Source organism: Scophthalmus maximus, chromosome 10, assembly GCF_022379125.1.
Source record: "Scophthalmus maximus strain ysfricsl-2021 chromosome 10, ASM2237912v1, whole genome shotgun sequence".
Lineage (NCBI taxonomy): Eukaryota > Metazoa > Chordata > Actinopteri > Pleuronectiformes > Scophthalmidae > Scophthalmus > Scophthalmus maximus.
Window position 1 is genome coordinate 5,675,083 of NC_061524.1, and position 22,938 is coordinate 5,698,020.

At 44.7% G+C, this 22,938-nt stretch overlaps 1 protein-coding gene across 15 annotated transcripts in view; it reads right to left on the minus strand.

Moving 5' to 3' along the window:
- The window catches only part of birc6 (baculoviral IAP repeat containing 6), an 80,646-nt gene that overhangs the window by 21,766 nt on the left and 35,942 nt on the right, over positions 1-22,938 (minus strand). For 11 of the 15 annotated variants that reach the window (XM_047335226.1, XM_047335223.1, XM_047335225.1 and 8 more), the window contains exons 60-64: positions 21,772-21,995; positions 20,816-21,149; positions 20,160-20,377; positions 18,840-19,004; positions 18,150-18,321 (exon numbers count right to left, since the gene is read on the minus strand). In XM_047335226.1, the coding sequence (XP_047191182.1) occupies positions 18,150-18,321; positions 18,840-19,004; positions 20,160-20,377; positions 20,816-21,149; positions 21,772-21,995 (1,113 nt within the window). The remainder of the gene's footprint in view (positions 1-18,149; positions 18,322-18,839; positions 19,005-20,159; positions 20,378-20,815; positions 21,150-21,771; positions 21,996-22,938) is intronic. The other 4 variants (XM_047335232.1, XM_035606912.2, XM_047335228.1 and 1 more) reach the window with 1 other exon arrangement.

Consider the following 22,938-nt stretch of genomic DNA (forward strand, 5'->3'; position numbering starts at 1 on the left):
AGTGTCAGCTTCAAAATAAACAGAAGAGCTCTTGTTTGTGGCCCCCCGACTATTTTACATTTATATTGAAATTCCCAGCTCCCAACTACTGCTCCCTCCATCTGCACAACACTGACCTTCCCAGGCATTAATCTGCTCTCAGATCCTTTAACCAGTGTCTCTGGATGGCACCCAGCATAGAATCCCAATCCCTTCGAGGTACAGCCCTCATAACCCATCTGAATGCCTCCTCCCACGCCGTGCCAATGTCAGACTTGTTTTTTCCCTCCACTGTCCCTAATAAATGCCAAGCAGACACGAGCGAATGGGAAACGAATAAAAGGGGAATGTGCGGAACATCGCCACCACTTGTCAAACACGGGCCTCTTTAAACAAGGGGATAATAAACAAGGGGAGAAAGAAAAGGACACGACTGAGTGGCAAAATTTCCCGCAGACTTCTTCCGCAATTCCCATTCTTCAGATGTTTTCTCGGCAACTGTAAAATACGCAAAGGACAGAAGCATTTTATTTTACAAGCTATTGGTATTAAAAGCAAATCCAATAGATTTGCCCTTAAATTGTAAGATTATTGCTCGAAAAGTTTTGGACGGATTTACATGATTTGATCACCGATAGGTCTCGACCATTCATGGTCCCCATAGAATTTTCACTCCTTGGTCCATCCTAAGTTGTAATTACTCCGATTTAAATTATCAAATTCGACCCTGTGCACCTCCTCACATATCTAATACTTGTTTTCTTGTAGTGGTTTCCAAGTGTTTTTAAGGAAAACTACGGCAACACACTTTCACAAACTTTTTTTAACCTCATGTTACAAATAATTGGGTTCCTATTTACAAATACAAATAATTCTAACACCATTCTGGAACACAACTAAAAAGAAAAATCTCTTTCCCTTTCCCGTTAATATCCTCCCACTTCCATGAAATCCAAGAGACTCCGTCACCATTCGGAGGCCCGAACAGCGGTGCGGAGAAACATCAGGGTCTGTTCTCAGCCACAGGAACAGCAGCGGCCCAAAGAGGCTGGACATCCATCACAGTTATGACAATCTTGGTAGTGCTGACCTGCAGTCATGGCAGTGCTACGAAACAGCGAAGCCTCCACTCGACGTGATTTAGGGCCTTCTGGGGGGCGTACAGATATAGGCAATGCGTACAGCCATGTTGGATGCTCGGGCTGATTAATAGTTAACGGAGGCCCGTAGACATGGACGCGAGCGCCCTGCGATGAGTTAGCGTGGCATGTGTTAGGGCAGCTGGAAAGAAAGGTGCTTCTGTCGGGCTCTAATGTCTCCCTGTTCGCCCATGTAGCCCGACCTAGTTTCCAATCAATTGCCTCACTGAAACAGTGTGCAAGGAAGTTGCATTGGAAATGGCATCGTGAATCATCCAGGAACACACACACACACACACACACACACACACACACACACACACACACACACACACACACACACACACACACACACACACACACACACAAAATGACTGATATAAAGATGTGTATATTAAGATCGGAGTGTAAGATCAAGCTTTGGCTTCATGTTCTGTAGTTGCACACAAAGAGTTGAAGTAACTTATCCAGTGTATAACGGAGGTCACAGACGGAGTCGAGGAACGGGTACAACATCCCCTGGCTCATACAACAAAACAGTAGTGTCATCAGAAAATATCAACAGCTTTCATGGATCCCCGTCATTTCTCTTCAGGTAAGAACGTCATGTATTTTCTTTTTACATCAACATGACAACCAGTCTCATTTGCAGGAGGATGCATTGCCAGTCTCTATCTAACCTGTTGACCTCAACTTCTACTTCCTGTCTGATCAGCTGTTGGTGCTGCTGAGAGTCGTGGGCAGAACCATCTGTTTATCCAGTTAATCACCCTCCACCGAGGCTTTCTGGACAACATTAATCTAATCACCCACTGTGTTCTTGGGCTTTTCCTCTGACTGGAGGTATATTAACGCAATAGATAAGACCCAAAAGGAAATCATTAGAATCAGAGACTCGTGAGAAAAATGTGTACTACCACGAGACGCAGTCGAAATATCAGCTATTTTTGCTTTTGTCACTGCATGGATACGAACTAATCAGATCTCTTTTGTACAAATAAATGGTTGAAAGTATATCCTTTCCTTTAAGCCTATGAGTGACAGCTGAGCAGTGGCAGCTTAGCGCCGAGGTCTGATTCCACTTTGGCTCTTCAGTTGTCAACCAGGAGGCCCCGACAGTGTTAAATACCATTGCCCTAAATGCGCGGGACAGAGTAAAGACAGGCTCAATCACACCTTAGAGGACTGTGGCAGAGCTGTCAGTGAAAAGGGAAGTCGGAACATATTTGTTCTGCTTCAACTAAAGTTTTTCACAAATATGCCTAAGATTTGGGAAATTTTCCCTGTGAAGCGCCGCCATGATAAAATTACAGTTGCAGCTTTTATTTGCTATATGAACATGCATCGTCCTTTAGCAGAAGGGCCACTGTTTGTCGTGGTACAGTCAAGAAAGTTTCAACTGGAGCCTGACCAGAACTTGTAGCTTCTTAACCTTTTATATTAAATGCAAACACTGTGCAAACACGGACAAGTATTAAATATTTGAGCGGTTATGAGCAATCCAAAAGTTCGACATGCCCAGCCTTGCACTCAGGCCAGAGGCCTTCACACCATGTACTGTCACTCCACCTTCATCACGAGGCGGCTGCTCTTTTCTTTGTGGATGTAAAGGGGAGGATATTAGCAGAATTAGTGCGCAGAGCGGATAATCGTGACAACAAACCTTCGGAGAAGTGACATGAGGGAGTATTTGATATATCACAAGGAAGGCAATTCACTGTTTACCACAAATACATGATGTATAATGATCTATAAGCAGTATCAGCAAGAAAGTCCTTATCAACAACACTGCAGGTTTTTAATCTGGTCCAAGAATGTGGTGAGTCTGTCTTTCCTGTCTAAAAAAAAAAGGATAAGATACAACCATTTGAGACTTCCTTTCTCAACTCTATGTGGACAGCAGGATCTCACGTCGCACACTGCATGGCCAAATAGTTAAAAATCTGGAAATAACAGGGATAATCAACCACAGACCATTCTGCACCGTTATCAAATGCCAAACGCAGAAATTCTAATTAACCCCAAAACCCCTGTTGTCCACTCGCGTCTCTTGCCTTTACTTTTCATCCAATTTAGTACCGCCTCTGTTCTGCTGCTCCTCGCAAAGATGGGAAGATTCCTGCAATTACAGCTGACAGACTGACGTTTGGTATTTTACTAGGGGTGTAGAATGGGGGAGTCGGGGGACGGTTTTCGAAAAAGGAACTTGTTTAGAAATGGACACCTCTGTTGTGCTGTTAATTCCTGAATATAGTGCCACAGCAGCGGAGAATGTGAGGAGAGTCGTACTGTGAAAACATGAAGTAGCCACATCCATATTTGAGAGACAATAATCAATTTTTGAGGAGGGTGGGGTGGGGGTTGTACCTGGTGCCAAAATGCAAATGCTTCAAAAAACCCACAATACCGCCAATTCCTTCCGGTGAATGGATACAGCGTAAACACCTCTGGTCAGATAACGCCTTTCTGCCTCCGAGTGAGACGACACTAATCATTTCAGAGCAGCTCATAATTCAGCTCCTGGGACAATAGCCCCGTTTATAATGAGGCTGGCTGTTCACGGAGGCTCGCAGAACCAACACACTTGATAATTGCCCTTAATTGGCTGGTGTGTGCAAAGTGTGTGTGATCATACAGACAGAGAGGGGCCGTCCTACATTCATCTGTGATGTCAATTTATCCACAAAGCCTCTCGATGTTTCCTCACACTGCTGTGATCCTTCAGGGAAAGTGAAGAGCTGCTGCTTACATAGGCTTTTACAAAGTGGGACCACAAATATGAGTTCGGTTCAGATTTTGTTCAAATGAAATCTCCTCCTTGGAGTGATCAATCCCATTGACAAACCCACACAGATCGAGTCCGTCTGTCCAGACTCAAACATCTCAACTACTACTGCCACGAAGTTTTCTACAGGCATTCATAGTTGCCAGAGGATCATTCGTAATGACTGTGCAATCCAATTTTAATTTTAACGGCAACACTAGGTGAAAAGGCAAAAGAGCTAAACGGAGAGTAAGTACTCGACTGCGATCCATTGGGTCGCAAAAAAAACACGTGACCAAGAGACTGCCGAGGTTGATCCATGTCAGCTAGACACGTAAATATAAAATTTGTTTTGTAATGTCACACATGACGACTTCGTACGACCGTGTCAGGCCTGTCGGTGTGTCAGCATATTCTCCTTCCCCCAAGTGGCCAAAATAAATGAATACAAAACTGATGAAAGCCGGTTTGAGAGAACAGCCTATTGCACAGAATCCACCATATATTCATTATTTAATACACGCTGGTGGATTATGTTGCGACCACTCCAGCACTTTGTTAATGTCTTGGTGATAACATAGCCAACCCAGTGCTGCAATAAGAAACCCGCTGAGACGGCTGGATATGACAGTCATTGGTCTTCTTTAAACCCACATGCTCCGCACACCCACTGGTTTACTGTGATGCTCAATAATAAGAAGAAGAAACAACAACAACAACAACAAAAGCTATGGAGCATTAAATGGCTCACAACAGAGCCTCAACTCATGGGCGAACCAGGAGAGCTGGTGCGTGGGCTGGTGGCTGCTACATGGGGCAGGTGTCTGTTGCCTTCCCAGGGGGAAGGCGGCGTTGGGCATGCGGGTCACACCGAGTGGGTGGCTAATACTCTGACTCAGGCTCATGGCTGGACAATGTCAGGTCCCCCCCCCCCCCCCAGGGGCAACGGAACAGAGGAGAGAGTTGCTGAAATAGTAAGACTCTGACATGGCTCCGCCGACACACAGTCTGCCTCAGTGGACACTGTAGATAATGTGCATCAAAGCAAGACTGTGTGGAACAACCAGAAGAAGAAGAAAAGGGAAAAAAAAGAGGCCTGAAGCTCTGCGCCGTTACAAAAGGACAGAAGGAGCACTGACTGCATTTACGTGCAGGAAGAATCCCTTTGTAAGCCGAGCTACTCAACTCAAGTACCTTAGTTTGGGGTAGACGCACAATGCGGGGGACATCTTAACTGGGCCAGAATAAGTAGGAAAACACTCAGGCTCTCAGAAACAACTAAAACAAACTAGCAGCAAAGGAAAGAATAAATCAATCAAACCTATTTGAAAATGTCTGGATTCCAAATATATAATACCTGTAGCGTAACAAACAGAATAACTACCTCGTAACCTGTAATCAGGCTACTACACATTAACACGTAAGGATCTTAACAGCGAAGACGGTTAGTCTTCATATGAACAGTAAGAGCTCCGATAACTAGCAGGTGGTGACCTAGAGGAAGGGCCAGAGATGGAGATGGGTGCATGAGATAAAGAATATTGTTGCAGCACTGCCATTTCACTGACCTCCTATAATACTGCCGTGTTACCCCTGAGGTCGAGATAACTGCAACAGTGAAACTATAAATTATCGATCTGCCTGAAGGGCACGGTTGACCATATTAAGACGGCTCGTTCCGATGCACAGACGTTGAGCGACGCAAACCATCTCAGCAACAGGCAAAGGTTAAACTACTGGCATGCGCTGGATAATGCAATAAGCTTCTGATCTATTTACTATTCACTCATTCATTCATTCATGCCAGATAGATACCCATCTATGATTTATGCAATAAAAAACAAAAACAAACACTGACCACCATTTGAAATGATTTAATTGTTGAGCGCTGAAAGCAGCCATGGAGCGGTCACGTGCCGAGCCATTTTCAAACCTCAGACAAAGGGAAGTCAGACAGCTAATTTCGATACAAGATAAATCACATCAGAGCCGAAACGAAACACTTAGAGGAGAACTACAAAGACCGACCAGCCCCTTCAATGAAGCGTTAAAAGCCACACTATAGTTCACCCCTGGGCTGATGGATTTTTGGCTGTTGCTAAATATTTAGTGCAAACTAGTTGGTCCTCAAACAAAAAGAAACAATGTTGGGGTTGTTTTTTTTCTTTCTTTTAAGTATTGTTCACTGACACAATACAGAGTTGTGAGATTGGTGGAGTGCCAACATATGATATGGTTCTGTAGCATTTTTCAGGATTTCAGTAACATGTGGAAATATCTTTACAGAGAGAGAGGGGGACATAAAGTTAAATTGCAAAGCACCTTTATTTGCGGACATTATGTAGATTATTCCAATTTTATGGACAAACACTATCACATTAAGTAGCTATTTAAAAAAAACCTGCATTACCAATTACTACAAAAAACTGATACTGATTCACCTCAGTATCTGCAAAACCCTTACTTTGATCTCTAACGTTAGATTTGACGTAAATGCAGTGGTTCCTATTTACGTATGGCCTCTCGCCATAGTTTCATAATGATCAGATTATTATTTTTTACACTTTGACATTAAAGATCTCTAACTTAGTGTTTTGTTGCGTTGCTTCATTGTAGAGCTGTGTGTAGAGCTGTGTGCAGCGCTCTCTCTCTCTCTCTCTCTCTCTCTGTCACAAACACATTGACCGGTCTATCAGTGGTGTAATGGAATTTTTACTATACGATGTTCTTATGTAAGATGTTTTTCTCTCTGCAGCTCTGTGACCTGACCAACGCAGCGTTGGAACCAGCCTGTATCCACCTGCCTGATACACTGTTGCGGTCATATGCAATACTGCCTGTCCTCCCTGTACAGACGGCTATAACTACACCTTGTGCTCCCTTTTGTCTCTGATAACAGCACAGGACTGTACTGTTGATGCTCTGATCCCTTTGCAAAGGTTTTGTTCACTGGCAATAAAATACTCGAGACAAAGATTTCCATCTACTATCTTTATTTCAGATTTCCACCACAATGGACTTTCAAAAACAACTTTTTTTACCGTCCTTTGATACCAAATTCTCCTCTTTTCAAGTGATGAGACTGCTTTCCTTTGTTGTGACTGTGCTCCGCTTGTGCACGGAGACCTTTCAGCTCATGACTAGTGTCAGAGTGCGAACAAGTATTTTAGTTTTTGATGAATGTGGACGCTACCGCAGATTCGCAGAAAAAAATAGGATTCCTGTCTATAAAGACGATTTTTAGAAATGATGGTGAAGAAATTAACCAAATACCAGTTTTTTTTTTATCAGTTTCCCACCATATTCGGCTGATTTGGGTTTTTTGTTAATCGGTGTAAACTTTTGAATAGTAGATGAATCCTGTCTCAATCAAATCAAGCATGGACACATGGTTTCACTATCAGTTAATTAATATCTTAAAGCCTGAAGTCAACATCCAGATGATAATTGTGACACCTGTCCAGCAGGTGTCGCACTGTTAAAAATGAATCTTTGTACAAAGTATCATACAACCACCTGATCAGAAATAAAACAACAGAATTTAGATAATGCAAGCGAGGGAGGGAGAAGGAGAGAGGAGGAGTGAGAGTGAGTCATAACAACGCTCGGAGAAATGAGCTGACAGGGTCAGGAGCCTGTTGACATACATTCAGAACTGCAAGTGGAAGGGAATGCAGTTTTCCACATTTACAGTATTAACCTCAACAATTCAGCACGGTGCGGTGGAGCTGGGAGAAGCTAACCATAAGTAACTAAACTCGGCGCTGACGTAGGCGGTGATGTAGATTCCGCAAAACAGCGGAGCCGAGGGTGGAGCACAGAGCGGTATGATTAGGGGGGTTAAAAGGCAGCCGAAGTGTGGGGGGTAAGTTAGAAAGCAGAAGAAGTAGAGCAAACGCAGCTCTACAGGCTTTGTGTCTTTGTATCAGAGGAGATAAATATTGAACTGCATACACAGACCCCCACGCCTTTCCACCGCCTCCGTCTTTGTCCTCCGCCCAGCCTCATCCATCCTTTATTTCCTTCTCCGGCTCCAATTATTGCCCCCTCCTCCTCCACTCCTCCCCTCTCCACAGGTCTGCCAGAATAACAGCAACTGAAGTCAAGAGCGGCGGGGATGAAATCACCTCCATTCTTTTAAGCATTTTCTCTTTTTGCTTTTTTGGTTGTTATTTGGGTGGTAGGTGTACAGATGTGTGTGTGTGTGTGTGTGTGTGTGTGTGTGTGTGTGTGTGTGTGAGCTCAACCAGCCTGCACAGCAGCGGGAGAGGAGGAGACAACAGCAAGCGGGAGCGATGTCATTTCCCCCCCCTCCCTCCTCCTCTCTTCCTCCCTCCCTGAGTCTCTCTCTCTCTTTCTCTCTCTCTCTCTCTCTCTCTCCAATACTCATGCTCCTTCTCCTTCATTGCCACGGCCATCAGGAGCCATCCTCTCTTGCCATCATTCTGCTTGGTTATGCAATGCACTGTACTCCCACGGTGACTAACTGGTGTCGGAGCCCTACCGTAACACTGCTATCACTGGCGGGCAGTTGCAGATCCATATTGCCATAGTGACTGCCTGGCACTCCGGCTGCCTCGGCTCCTTCACAGACGTCTGCTCAACGGGATTTTACAGCGTTTTTCCTCCTCTTCTGGAATATCACCTGTCAGACTTGACTGATTCCAGGACCTGCCCATTTCTTACCTCGCTCAGCGGAGGCTGGGTGTCACCGAGACACTTTATCAGCTGATCCCAGAGGAGAAAAAAAAAAAATCATGCATGGTGTTGGCATGGGCTTTTTTTGAAAGGCACTAATTGCAGTGTTCCCCAGAGGGTTCCGAAGCAAGCTTTGGGGGGTGGGGGCACTACAGAACGGGGGTGCGTGTCGATTTACTGATAAACTGGGGAGGGCGGGTGGGGGAATTTAAGCAAAGCTGTAACAGGGGACTCAAGCGAGGGGAGCAGACGGGAAGATGGGAGGAAAAGTGGGGATGTGGGAAGGTGGGAGGGGGCAAACGGGGAGAGGGTTTCTCCTCGCCCCCTAAAAACAGAGGCTGCTAGCGCTTTAGCAGCAGCAATGCAAACCCGCTTATAAAAAATAAAAAAACACTGCAAAGAATTGCGTGGGGGGAGAACTTAATAAAAGAAGAAGCTGGGGGTTGGTGGGCTGTTGAAACGGACAGGTGGCGCTGTAGACTGGGGGACTGTGGAAGTGACACACGGAGGTTTTCACTGGAAACGTCGCTGAACATCACTGCCTTCGATTCCTCTCGTCGTCACTTCATCTGTCGCTCAAAGGCACCGGGACTGTGGTTACACAGGCAGCCTCCCCCCCCCCCCCATCTCCCCCAGGGCTCCACATGTAGCAGGATTTTCCAGTGAGGATCCAAGCAGCATGCTGGATGATGTTGACTTACACCTTAGACGCCTTAGGGTAAGCCACTTTCTCTTTATACCCCATCGTTTTGTTACTTTGTCTGTAATTTGCTTATTTCTTGTATTGCAAACGTAGGCACGCTGTATCTGCACGTAAGATTCGAAGGTGATGACGATTTTAGCTTTTGCCCCCGAACCAAGAATGATCCCATTTACATTTTTGTCCAGCTCCTTGTCCTTAACTGATGAGGCTTCTCCACAGAGAGGGTGGGAATTACACTCGGTACATCTACTTGCAAGGATCAGGGAGGGATGGTGGTAAATCATTAATGGCATATTACAAGATGTGGGTTGGCTCTAAATGACAGCATTAAATCATGCTTATTTTAGTACGGGAGAATGCCGTTGACAGTAACTGCTGGCGAGCAAACTGTTTCATCACAGATAATCCAAGGATGAGATTAAGCGAGAGCCGGTGTCATGCTCGCCTGTTGTCAAGGAGCTCGGCTTTATGCTTTAGCATATGATAAACACAAGTGTTCACGGACTAATCTCCACCCCGCATGGCCATTGTTTTGTTCGATTCACGGTTGATTTCCTCTGGGGGCGGAGGTAATTATGTCAGTGGGGCTACCTGAACCCAGAGCTGCTGCGTGCAGTTTTTGTGCAAAAAGCTGGTAGAATAGCAGGAGGTGAGGACGACAACAGGAGCACAGCCAAGCTGTGAAAGCATCATGTTGTGTTAATTTCATCCACGTACTGCTGTGGCTTTTCTGTGTTTGCGTGACAACTCTTAACATGGTCTTCGCCATTTCCTCTTCTTCCAGATAAGTGTTCACTTGCCAGGTTAGGTGAGCATCAGGATCATGGGCACCACAGTCATCACCATAGAGGATGTGCAGGCACTGGAGGTCAAGGAGGAGCAGGAGGAGTCCATCTTGGCCTTGTTAGGCATCGTTGGCACATTCCTTAACCTCTTTGTGATCGTTTTTGTTTACATCTACACCACACTGTGAGGTGACGGAAGGAGGGAAGTGAAGGATTTCTAAAAAACCTGCTATTTGATAAGACAAGAAAGACTGAAGTGGTCGGTGGGGGGTTAATGAGAGAGTGGAGTCTGAAATGAACACCTTCCCCAGACAGAGGAGGAGTAAACTGGACAGCCTGGCTGAGGATGAAGACAATGAAGCCATATTCACATGTCACAGTCATGAGCCCGGGAGATAACAAAGGGCTGGAAGACATGACAGGCATGGGGCGATGCTGGAATCAGGGTGAGCAGAGACTGACAGACACTAGCAAGCCCCCAGCCAGGACTGACCCTCCTGTGGCCTGAGAAGGAATACAAACTTCCCCTTGATGTCATTTTCTTGGACTGCTGGACTCGGTGGGAAGATGAGCCAAACAAGACAGCCCTGGGGACAACAACACGGACACTTTTCCATTTGATTTTACTTAATTTCTAAGTCGGAGGGACTGTAATTGCTACTTTTCCAGAAAGGGCTTTTAAGCAACATGCTTAAAAGCAGAGTTTGTAGGAACGACAGTGCGACGCCACTCTGGAGACACTGTTGGCCACCAAATTCAATCAGTCTTCAGTGCCAAAGATGTCCCGCTGCAGGGTTCCTGTAAACAAACTTCCCCGGAAATGTGGCATTGGACAAGCTCTGTTGTACCGTCATCTTCTCAGAGTAACAACCAGTACAACAAACATTTCTATTCGGGGGCATACCTGCAACAAATTTAACATCATGTTGAGGATGAATTTGGAGAGATGCTATTTCAAGACACCTCCGCATTGTAAACAACAAGATGGTTGGGTTGGGGCGGTGTCAGAGAAAATCTGACTACTGCAGCGAGATGAACTTGTAATTAAACAATATAGCTGGTTTACTTAGCATAGCTGGTGAAACTGGGCTTATTTTTCCTTAATCTGCACCTCTGTCCACCATCTGAGTCTGATGAGGAGGGGGAGGGGGATTGGAAGGTTCTCCTGATACAATTGCTCATTTTGATTTCGGGGTAGTGTCCGCAGTCCTTTTGCTGTATTACATTACAAACGCTTTTTTATAAATATTTGAATAAAGTCTAGATGTATTGTGCAACATAAGAGATTTGAACAATAAACATCAGAGCACATAACTAAGGATAGCCCCGAGCTTTATCTGTGACAGAACCCAAAGGAGTGTGTGTGTGTGTGTGTGTGTGTGTGTGTGTGTGTGTGTGTGTGTGTGTGTGTGTGTGTGTGTGTGTGTGTGTGTGTGTGTGTGTGTGTGTGTGTGTGTGTGTGTGCGTGTGCGTGCGTGCGCGCATGAAAGGATCTGTCTGTGAGAGAAAGTTTGAGGCTCATCAAAGGGGTCATTTGCTTTCATGGATAGGTGAAAGGTACATGCTCCAGTGTGATGATCTTTATGGTTGCATCTTTTTTAACAACAAGCAAATAGTTCCCCTCTGCTGAGTAATGCAAGCTACAACAGACAGGGGGTATGGAGGGAGTTCATGTATTGCTAGTGTGAGCTTTAAAGGCCATTACTTGCTCTTATATTCTGAAAACGAAAGGAGCGATGCAATCACAATGGCAAACGTCTTCAATCCGATCCACCGCGCCTCTTTGAGAGTATAAACCAGGGACAAAAAGTGCGTCATAGTGCCTGAAATTACAAAGATGATCACTGGCGGTGGCATTCCACCTCCTACCCTGAAATCCTAGAAGTAAATGTGTATCAGTTTGCATATAGAACTCCTTTTCTGTGCATGAGAATAAGCATTTCTGTCAAAGCATTCATTTTGTTACCAAAATGGGAGAGCGTCTAAAATAGCAAATGAAAAATTGGACACACTGAAGCTTAGACTAATAAAAAAGCCCTACCGTACACAGACACACAAAATGGTAGGTAAGCTCTGTAAGCTGCAGCGTTGCCTGCTGTTCCACGTTGTCTCTATGGTATCTGGAGTAATTAATCATCACCAACCACCTAGTATCAGTGCAGTCATGTTCAGATTACCCTCCAACATCATGTCCCACTCAACATGAACGATGGACCCAAAGAAAAACACAGCCAATACCCGAGTGGCGCCACCTGCTGCAGCCTCAATTGACTTTAAATCTTGTCCATCTTGGGCGTGACAAAGGGCGAATTGTGGTGTACGATTGGAAGGGATGTAATGATTCATATATTTAGAATCCTGCATTACATCTCGAAAGTGTTTAGCGTCTTGCAAAACGTGCAAGAAATTCATTCCACAATTAAGAGAAATCGGTGTTGTGGTGACTTTCAAAAGGTATTATCGTTCACTAATGGCGAAGCCCTGTGATGGAGTGCCGGGCAACGGAGGAAAACTGTAATGTATCCCAAAAGGCTTAGCCAAGACACCAATGATTCATGTGGAGCAATGCCCCTAGGCTGAGAGGGCCGAGGAGCTCTGGGGCAGTGGGAGATATTGCAGGAGAAATAAAGGCCTGCGTTCTGGTGGACAGGGTGAGACTAAAGGGCAAAAAAAAAAAAAAGGGTGATTGGGCCTGTTAGGAGAAATGAGGCTCTATTTGGAGGGAATTTATTTCTCTAGGGGAGGTAGGGGGGGATTTTGACTTTGATGAGCAGCAATGAATTCAATTGCATTCTAGACACACGGACACTTTGCCAGTGTCGATTACAGCCCCAAGTAGTGTTCATTGTCAAGATCAGAGTCAGAGTATTTATGTACAAAAAGATGCACTTCTTGTTGGAAGAGCATTCCAAAGGTTTTTGCTCACACGATCTCTGTAACTGATTTATATCAATGCATAATTCTACTTTGAAAGGTCATATCGAAAACATTATGAGAGCCAGAGCTGACGAGGTCGTCGAATGGGCTGTTGTGACATCATGGACAGGTTCGCTTTCAGTGTAGATTCGTAGGCTGACTTAGTGAATCTGATGTAAGGTAACCTGCGAATGGGTTTACTACTTTACGATCTCTCCAGATGACGTACTTTGTGTTCTGGACTGGGTCAAACGTTGAATATTTCAAGGTTAGCTTGTATGATTATCTTACATAAGTTAGCAGGATGTGTGGGTGAGTCAAGACGACCAGGTTTGTTCAGTGCTTCCTGTTCCTTCGTGACCTCAGGAGCTCCACAGATTAGAATGAAGAGGAACGGACTGGTCTTTAATGATCCTAGTGCCTTAATGGTCACTGCAGAATATGGGCCGTGATGCTTGTTTTAAATATATTAGTATCGTAATTACCTCTAAAAGGGGTGTATGTGACAATTCATCATTAACTAATTGAGTTTGATCCATTTCAAATTGTTGAAGCTGCATAAATAGATTTTTATGGCCACCATCACAAGCTGACACAAAGTTGTTCTGACATGTTGCCTATTTAAATGTCCTAAGTGTCGTTACTAATCCTTTACAAATTTGTTTCTGTCCATTCTATGTTTAGCTCTTTTTTTGGTCTTCCCAAAGTATCTGACTTCTTAACTGCTTCTCAATGAGCATGACTAGTCAGGCTCTAGTGGAAATCTCAAATATAAATTTGGATAAAAATATGCATGTGTGAATGCTGCAAGGCAGAGGGAACATCGTGTATTATCACACAAACACTACTGACCTGACATTCTGCAACACAAGACGACAGCCTCTTGTGATTAAACATTAGTGTCCCTTCCTGATGCTACAGTTCTTTTCTCTTCCCGAGGAACAGTCAGAGCCGAGGCGACGTCTATATTTCCCACTTGCAGCTCTGGCGACTCCGGAAGTAGCAGGAGGACTCTTCATTACGGTTCCATTTGACATTTATTGACTGCTCAGAGCTCCTGAGCAACTGGCTCTCGAACAGAAGAAAGTCTGCAAACCCCCCCCCTCCCGATTTTATTTGCACCATTACTTCATTTCGCTATGTGCTATGGCTAGTTAGCACAGTATAATGTCATCTGTTATTGAATCGAGTGGTAAATGCATAGGTTTTAAAAGAAAACTTCAACAGAGCATGCAGCAAGGGGTAATCAAACAAGGACATATTTCTCTCACACACACACACACACACACACACACACACACACACACACACACACACACACACACACACACACACACACACACACACACGCACACGCACACGCACACGCACACGCACACGCACACGCACGCACGCACGCACGCACGCACACACACTGTGTGTGTGTGTCAGAGGCCTTTACCAGATAATGAGGAACAATTATAACACTCAGTGGGTTTTTTTTTTCAGCTGTTACTTAATTATGAGACCAGGGGCACATTGGCGCACACACACGCACAGAGAGAGAGAGACACTCCTGCGAACTGAAACAGCCAGCAGCACAAAGAGGTGTTACCGGCTCTGGGCTGATAAGCGACAGCACACAATGGTAATGGGCGAGAATATAAACACTGGTGCGAAAAATCCTCGTGCCTCTTACTGCATGAAATCCGAACTGAACACACAAAAAAGAAATCCTGATCAAACAAAATGTGAACTTCCGGGAGGGGACGCACTCTGGTTCTCTGGGTAGAGACTGCATTAGGGTATCACCACTGGATCCCAGCAGCTGTCGCGGGTTGATAGTGAAACCTCAAAGTTCATGGTTCTTTTCAACCCAACTCGCTTTCCAATTCTTGGTGAATGCTATTGGCTTTGTGGCCAACGGATGCATGTAATATTCCACTAACTGCTTGAACAGAGACATATCTGCACTTCACTTCAATATGGTGCAATCAAATTCCACAACACCACGATCTATATCTTAAAACACATTTAATAATAATCTGCAGAGGATCTGCATTGCACAGAGCACTGACGATAAAATTAATAGAAATGGGAATTCATTTCAATACCTTAAAGAGCAACTTAACACCACATTTTAGCTTGACAGTACATATATTAATTTTTATTCACCCGTGCCACTTTCCTAACTGCTAGCTTTAGCCAAGCTGCAGAGGCAGTTTGACAGATTTAGTCAGAATTGATGACGGTGTCACTGGTAGATACAATAACACTGATCAGCGTTGTGTGAATCATTTGCTTACTACAACTAAATACAGTGTTATGGTGATAATGTATTGATATAGTGTTCACAGCTTGTTTCTATACTGCCCCCAGGTGGCCAAAAAAACAAACAAACAACAACAAAAGAGCCATTTGCAGACGACATATCACCACGGCACACGTTTTTTCCCTTTCACATCCAGACCCTGTACACATTATGCTGTTTGGTGTCTTGGAGTCAAACTTGTTGCCATGCAAACACAGAAAAAATGAAATTTCATGAAAACCAAAAAATATTTAAAAAAATTAACCACTTGACTGATTAGCATAATTGAAGTTCCTTGAAAAAAAAATTCCAAATGTTTTTTTGAATTCTCCTCCGCATATGAAGCAATTACAGACATAATGTGGGGCCATACAATGATCAGTGTGTCCATCAGTGTATGTCGGGGTTATCGCAGGTTCAGCTCAGTCTTTCAAGCACATCTCAATATGTTTATTAACAGATAAGAGCGGACGATGTGGACAGCGAGGTTGAAAATGATGGAAAAAGTGAACGCTGAGTTACAAGAAAATGATAAAATCCCATGAACTTGGAACTGATTTTTTTTCGTGTGATCGTGTCAACCAGGCCTCTTTCGTTCACCCGGTGGCTTTAGTGTGAAAACTGTTGACAGACAACAAACGGGTCCACACCCAGCACTAATAGTCAGCCGGTCTCCAGGGAGCAGAAGCAGGATGCAAGTAATAGTCTTGCCTGAGCTGGACAGTGCCGAAGCCCACTGTGTCCGCAGCTCCGCCACAGCTCCGACTGAAACAAGGGGATCATCTGAACGACGTGTGAAAAAAGAAAATCTGCTTCCAGCTGCCCCACACTGCAGTCAACCAAGCAGCTACAGTACTACAGTGGTATATTATTCTGCACCAATGACAAGAAGCTCTGAACAAACCAGCAAGAGGCCAAACACCTATAACCATCTGAAAAGAAACCGTAATAAACTTAGACGTAAAGTACGAGTCAAGAAGATTCTAATCAGAGTGAAAGCGCCGTTCCTTTCGTCATTGAAAACAAAATCAAGAGTGGGCGGCGTGTCTGACACGTCTGGGCTCATTAAACTTTTACTACTGGGACTTCAATGTGACTCCATGGGGAGAACCGTGGAGAGGCTCGGCTGCCATGTAAGACGCTGTAGCTCCACCTGGTGTTTGCTTTTAGTAGGACACGTTCATCACGGGCGACAAAGACCAGAGTCATCCTGACCCACGGGGTCTCGGCATCACAGAGGCAGCACTTTGCATCATGAGCAGTAAAATCTACAGAAAATAATAATAATTTTTTTTTAAAAATGGCCGACAGTTCAACAGCAGACAAAACATCACGTCACTGGACAGGATGAGAGCACTTCTGAAAGTCAAAAAAATAAATAAAAAAAAGACCATAAGACATAAACATAAGACTAAATTAACCTGTGTTTTATTTACTATATATAATGTAGGAAAGGACTCCTCAGTGTTTTTTTCTTCTTCTAACAACCATATTTCCCAGAAATTGAACATTATGGAAGTAAAATATTTGCCTCACAATTTTCAGATTGGGTTTTTCTGTTGTTGTTTTTCTTCCCCCCAACTTATCATTCATTAGTTTCATCTTCTGCCCGATTGCATGCTCAGGTTTCATCAGCTGTTTGAGAGGGTCGACACTCCAGCCACAATATAATGAAGATCGTGTAACGAGAGAGGCGGAGGGCGTCTCCTAATCCCTGAAATTCTCAGCGTGGTAAATTCAAGAGGCTGTCTGTATTAAAAAGTTTTGTGGTGCTAAACCCGTCTACATTTCACAGCAAAGCTCCTGCTGTGGCGGGTTTATACGACGGATTAGTATTTCATTGTACAATATGTACTCCCAGCTAACTAAATCCACGTCTGTGTGGAAAGAAACATGTTGCCGCACAGCCAAGATGTCTTCCTTAAAAACACCGTAATGGCCTAAATACACGGCGGCATTGTTTTCTGGAAACTGCGTTTGAAATAGCAGCGGTTCTGTCGTATTCGAGGACAAGACAATTACATATTATTCAAATCAGATATTCCATTCGAATGCAAAGATATTTTGCCACATACGGAGCCGCTTCGATCCTTAATGTTGCCCGGTTGGCGAGTATCTCTCTATCTCCGAGTTGATTGCATCTGTTGGAGTTAATCAACCCTGAAAGTGTAAAGATACTGCAGTCCAACTCGTGGGTGTTTCTGATTGGTCCGTGTAATGCGTTTTCACCGCCACTTCCTGACGAGTAATAACTAGTTGAAAGTGTCTCCCGCCTCTGTGGGATTGCTTGATTTGGACTTAACCACATTATACAAACAACTTGATGCGTGCGATACGGTCGAAAGCTCCAGAACAAAGGAGTCTGTTAACTACCGTCTGTAAGGTCAAGATTGAACCGTGCCCGTAGTCAAACAAGTAAAGTGACATTGTACGACCTTGTCATACGTCGTCCAACCATCTTGTGAAGGCAAAAGTTTTCTGATCGGCCACAGTCGAAAGGCCGGATGAGAAACCTGCTGACAGTGTCTCACAGACTCACTGATTTCTCTGTCTTCTGCGTTTTCACAGCCTCAATGTGAAAAATCATTCCAACATGGTTCACAACACCATTTTGAACAGTCGGTCTCCTGTGTGAGATGCACAAGTCCTTCTCCTGTTTTCTGCTCTTAAGATCCAGCCAACATCTTTTATATAGAAGAAAAATAAAATCCAGTTTTTTCCCATCATGCTCTGCGACCACTGTAATCTATTGAAATGTATAGTATAGATTTACAGCTGTGGTAGAGGCTGCTGGAGTTCTGAACCTTTTTTTAGAAGCCACCTCCTCAACTGTGCGTGTCACACCCCCTTCATTAGTAAAAAGCAGCGAGCCTACCTGAGTCGTTGCGTAGGTAGGAGGACATGGCAGGGATGAGGCAGGACTGGCTCAGCAGCTCTTGCAGCACCGCTGGCAGCGCTGAGCTGTTGTGGGTTCTACCGTCTGCTGAAGAGGCATCGGCGCTGGGGCAGCTACAAGAGCCCGCTGGGTTGATGTAGCTTGCCAAGACCTGTTGAAAAACCAATGTAGAAATAAGATGAGTTCCAAATCAAACTTGCTTGCTTGGAGAGAAGGATGAGGACAGGCTTCAGATGACCTCAAAGTCGCCTAAACTATGTGTCATCGCCGTCCGCTCAGCTATGATCCGACTGCAAACTGTAAAATTGAATCTTGATCTTGATTAAAATGTCAGAGGTACCTTTATTATTCAGGGGAATCAACTCGTCATGTCGTGAGCGAGTAAAATCCTTTAAAAATGTCAAGAGGAGTGAATTCAAAGGCGCGAAGTGTGGATGAAACTTAAACCTCCAACACATCATCACTCTTCCTGTGTCCTTATCGAGGACTCTGTTCAAGGTTCCTCAAGTTATGGTACGCCACACATAAAAGGTAGCTGCTCTACAACGTGCTCAAAGCCTGGGTTGAAGCACAGAGGCATATTTCCCTTGTTGATACTGCGTGTACTGGACATCTGTTGACGACGAGTTAAGAATGAAATATAGGGATAAAATTGATTGCCGGCCTCACCTGAAGAAGACAGGTGACGTGTTCCTCTTCCAGCCTCTGTTTGGTGAGGGCCTGCTCCACGTCCCAGCCGGAGGCGGTGGATCCGGTGCCAAAACCAGTTCCTTTGGCCCAGTACAACTGCTGCTCCTCACTGGTCCCTGCGCCGTGACAACTGGACATCTGCGGCTGTCAGTGCAGAGAAGACGGTGTTAAGTATTTCAAGTGTTTTTTTTTTTTTTTCTTTAAACTGAGAAAGTCGACATATCGATGATACCTCCTCTCAAACTGAGCAAGGAAAGTGGTATGTGTTAACACTAGAATCTTCCTTAATAGGTCAAAGTTTGCTCTGTCGTTGTTGGCCATGCAGAAAAACAAGCATACGAAGCTCTCCGAGCTTGTTTTGGATGGTTATGGATTAAAGTGGTGCGTCATCTAAAAGCAGCCAACATGGGTGAAAAAATCAGCACAGTCATTTCAGTCAAGGGTTGTTTTCTCGGATATGCCCGCCCTTTGTATTTCCTCATCCCACATCTGCGCTCCAATCAAAGCACATGGAGCCGAAAGGGGTTTCAAGGACGAGCAACCGCCACGGTGACACGTCTTTGGCTCACGTTCAAGTCATCGACCCTGTGATCTGTACTCAGCTCTGACATTTCCATAAATCCACAGTGGGGAAGGGGGGGGGGGGGGGGGGGGGGGGGGGGCGAGAGCGTGAGACTGGATATGCCACCAGCACCACTCAAAACAAACCACAGCAGGTCTCTGGATGAGGATGGTTTGTCATTATTAAGCAAACCACCAAGAAACAGTTACAACTTGAATGCATTTTTTTTTTGCCCACAGATCTTGTAGGCCAGGACTGTAGCCTTCAAATATTTGGCCTGTTAGTTTTTTGTTTTTATTTGGGTAAATGGTTTTATAACATGATCAAATTAATAAAAATGAGAAAATAAACATATCTAAACAGAAACACACAAGAACGGGAAGCAAAAATGTTCCTACAGTGCTTAATTTTGTCCAGCAGAATATAAATAGAACTTGAGAGTGAAACATTCTTCATTGAAGAAATTGGCGCCAAGCTGACTTGTTCCAGAACACTCAGGTTAAAAAACAGTGAAGGTGTGGTTTTTTACTTGTGTCCTTCTATTTCTTTTAAATCAAATTAATGACCAAATCAAACACTGAGGACATTTCTGCATTTCAGAGGCGAAGGCATTTCTTCTTCTAAGGGACAGGTGGGGGTGAACAACCACGGTCAACTGAAGGTCTTCGTGAATGCCAGAACTCTGTGTGAGTGTGTGTGTGTGTGTGTGTGTGTGTGTGTGCGTGTGTGTCCCATACCTCAGAGACACTGGTGCTGGCGTTGGGGTTGCGGGGGGCGTGGTGGCTCAGAGCCGACAGACAAGCCAGGATGAGGTGGATGGCGCCGATCTCCAGAGCCATGCGGCGCAGGAGCACGCCGTCGTCGGTGGTGAGGGGAGTGCTGCTGAACAACGCGCGCAGGACGTGGAACGGCAGCGTGGGCAGCACGTTGGCTGACGGAGATTGCAGAATATGACCTAGGAGGAGGGCGCCGAAGCATACAATTGAATCAGGACACTAAGAGTGTTATGTTCAGGATTGTGTTTAATTTCATAATGAATAAGAGTATGTTTTTAAGACATGACAAAATGCCATGGTTTGTATATTGTATTATATTGTATATTAAGGAAAAACAGTTGTGTGCTGTGTGCCCTGTATCACTAAAAAAGTTAGAAAATATTCCCTGACATCATCCATTAACAAGACCTCTCACTCGGAGGAAGTGGAAAACAAACGCAGAATCGGGGACAGACGTCCATAAAAGTTTAAGAGACGATATTAATATTCAAGACAAGAGGGTCAAAAAGAAAACAACATAGAAGTGTGTGTTATAAAAAATGGAGCTTTCTCAACACTTGTGCGTTGTCCTCGGTGAAAGTCAGTATCGGGCGGCTCTGAAGTGTTTCCAGACTTACTGCCCTCTCCGTCGTCGGTGACTCCCAGCACCAGGCGCAGCAGACACTGCGCGTGCTTCCTCTCCTTCAGCAGGACTTCCGCGTAGCCCGGCAGGCGCAGAAACAGACCGAAGGCCGCCAGCGAGTGGGCGGGGATGGGTGACATGGTCTGCACCGAGGACGAGGACGACGAGGACGACTGGGACTGCTGCTTGTTTATGGGCGGCGGTTCGGTGGCGATGGACTCCGGCGCCTCGTACACCAACTCGCCCGACTGCTCGATGGTCACCCACTCAAACTGGTCGCTGTCCTTGGGCTTCTCCTGTGTGGCCGAGGGCACCACTGGGGCGCTGACCTGAGAACAACCAATGATGGAGAACACAGGGGTCACTTGAGCAAAGGTGAGAGGTGTGAATGTGAGACAATGCTGACAGGCGTCACTACACAGCAGAGGAACTCTGCTGTGTAGTGATGTACAAAGGATAGACTGGTTTACATCCAGAGGATGTAAAATACTATCTCTATTACTTTTTCACTTCATTGGCTAATAAAGACAGACAATGACAAACATATTCCAGATTAAAGCAAAAGCACATTACGTCTTTATTAAATGAAGGAGAAAGCCATTCGACAGACGGCAGATCCATTTTAGCATAAATATCTAATTGGAGTGAGGTCATTCTTGACCTTGGAACGAGTCAAAGAACAATCCCAAACTCCAGCTCCGCTTATTATATTTTCTAATGCTTTCAAGCTTCTCACTCAGTCTTCACCGATGGAAAGAGTTTGCTCCGTTGTTTTGAGAAATAGATGTGTGGACATGAGAGCTCAGTCCAGGCTGCTGGTGGTGGTGGTGGTGTGATGGTGGAGGGAAAGTTATCGTGGCACATTTTGGGCCTTTAACACCAATCAAGCAAAGGACGGAACTCGCCTGGGATTAGTGTCATGTTCCTAATAGAGTGCTCTGTGAGTCTCACCTGCTGAATAACATCGGGGTAGAGCATCGGAAGCCTCTCCGCGATGAGGGCCAGGCCACCCATGCCCGCGAAGACCTGCAGCGGCGACTGGATGGGGTTGGTCTCCAGCAGGGACTCGTCGGTGGCGGCGTCCAGACATTCTTCACCGGCCATCATGGGCTCGTCCTCGGGACAGCTGTTCAGCGTGTCACAGTGGTCCACTGCAAGTAGGGCAAAGAGAGGACCTGTTGTATGTTCATGCACATGTCTGGCATCTGGGACACTTGGCATGTCAATGTCACAATCATAATCATCACATTAGTTAGGTATGCAATAAGGGATGCAACTAACGATTATTTATATTAGTTGTTTGGTCCGTAAAATGTCCTAAAATGGTGAAAAATGTCGATCGGGTTTCCCAAAACCCCAGGATGATGTTTTGTTTTGTCCACACACCAAAGATATTCAGTTTACTGTCACAGAGGAGCAAAGAAACCAGAAAATATTCACTTTTAAGAAGCTGAAATCAGATAATTCTGACTCCCCCCCCATAAAAGCTACTTGAACCAATTAATCGATTATCAAATAAGTTGGCGATTAATTTATTTCGATTACTGTTGCAGCTCTATATGCAATATATGTCATTGAACGGTAACCCCCCCCCCTCCGATCACGTAATGACTCACATATTGTACAAGGTGACCTGCTCACTTCCGTTATTTTATTCTGTGCATTTATTTATATTTTTTCTCTAGAAAATGTTAAAAATCTACACAGGCGTTTAAACAGTGTCCAAAGTTCAGATTCTTTAAGGCATTTTTCTATACTCTTCAATGACAAACTACAAGGTTAACTACATTAAATTTAAGTTTGTTTCTCTTCCATTGTTCAAACAGCATGAGGAGGAGGAAGCAACATTTTCCAATCTTCAGTTTCTCCATCAGTGACTCTCATTAACAGGATTTCATGTTTGCAGTTGTGATTGCCCCGACCTCAAATGAGCTATGTGATGATTAAAAAATGAGAAAAATGAAACAACGTCCTCCTGATGCCCTTGTTTACACAAAAGACAGTACCGAAGTCAGACGGATAAAACGAAGGGGGAAAAACAAGCCCATCCCTCGTCCACCAGCGCCAACCCACCACCTTATTATTATTATGGGGGTCTTGCCATTTCGTAATTATATA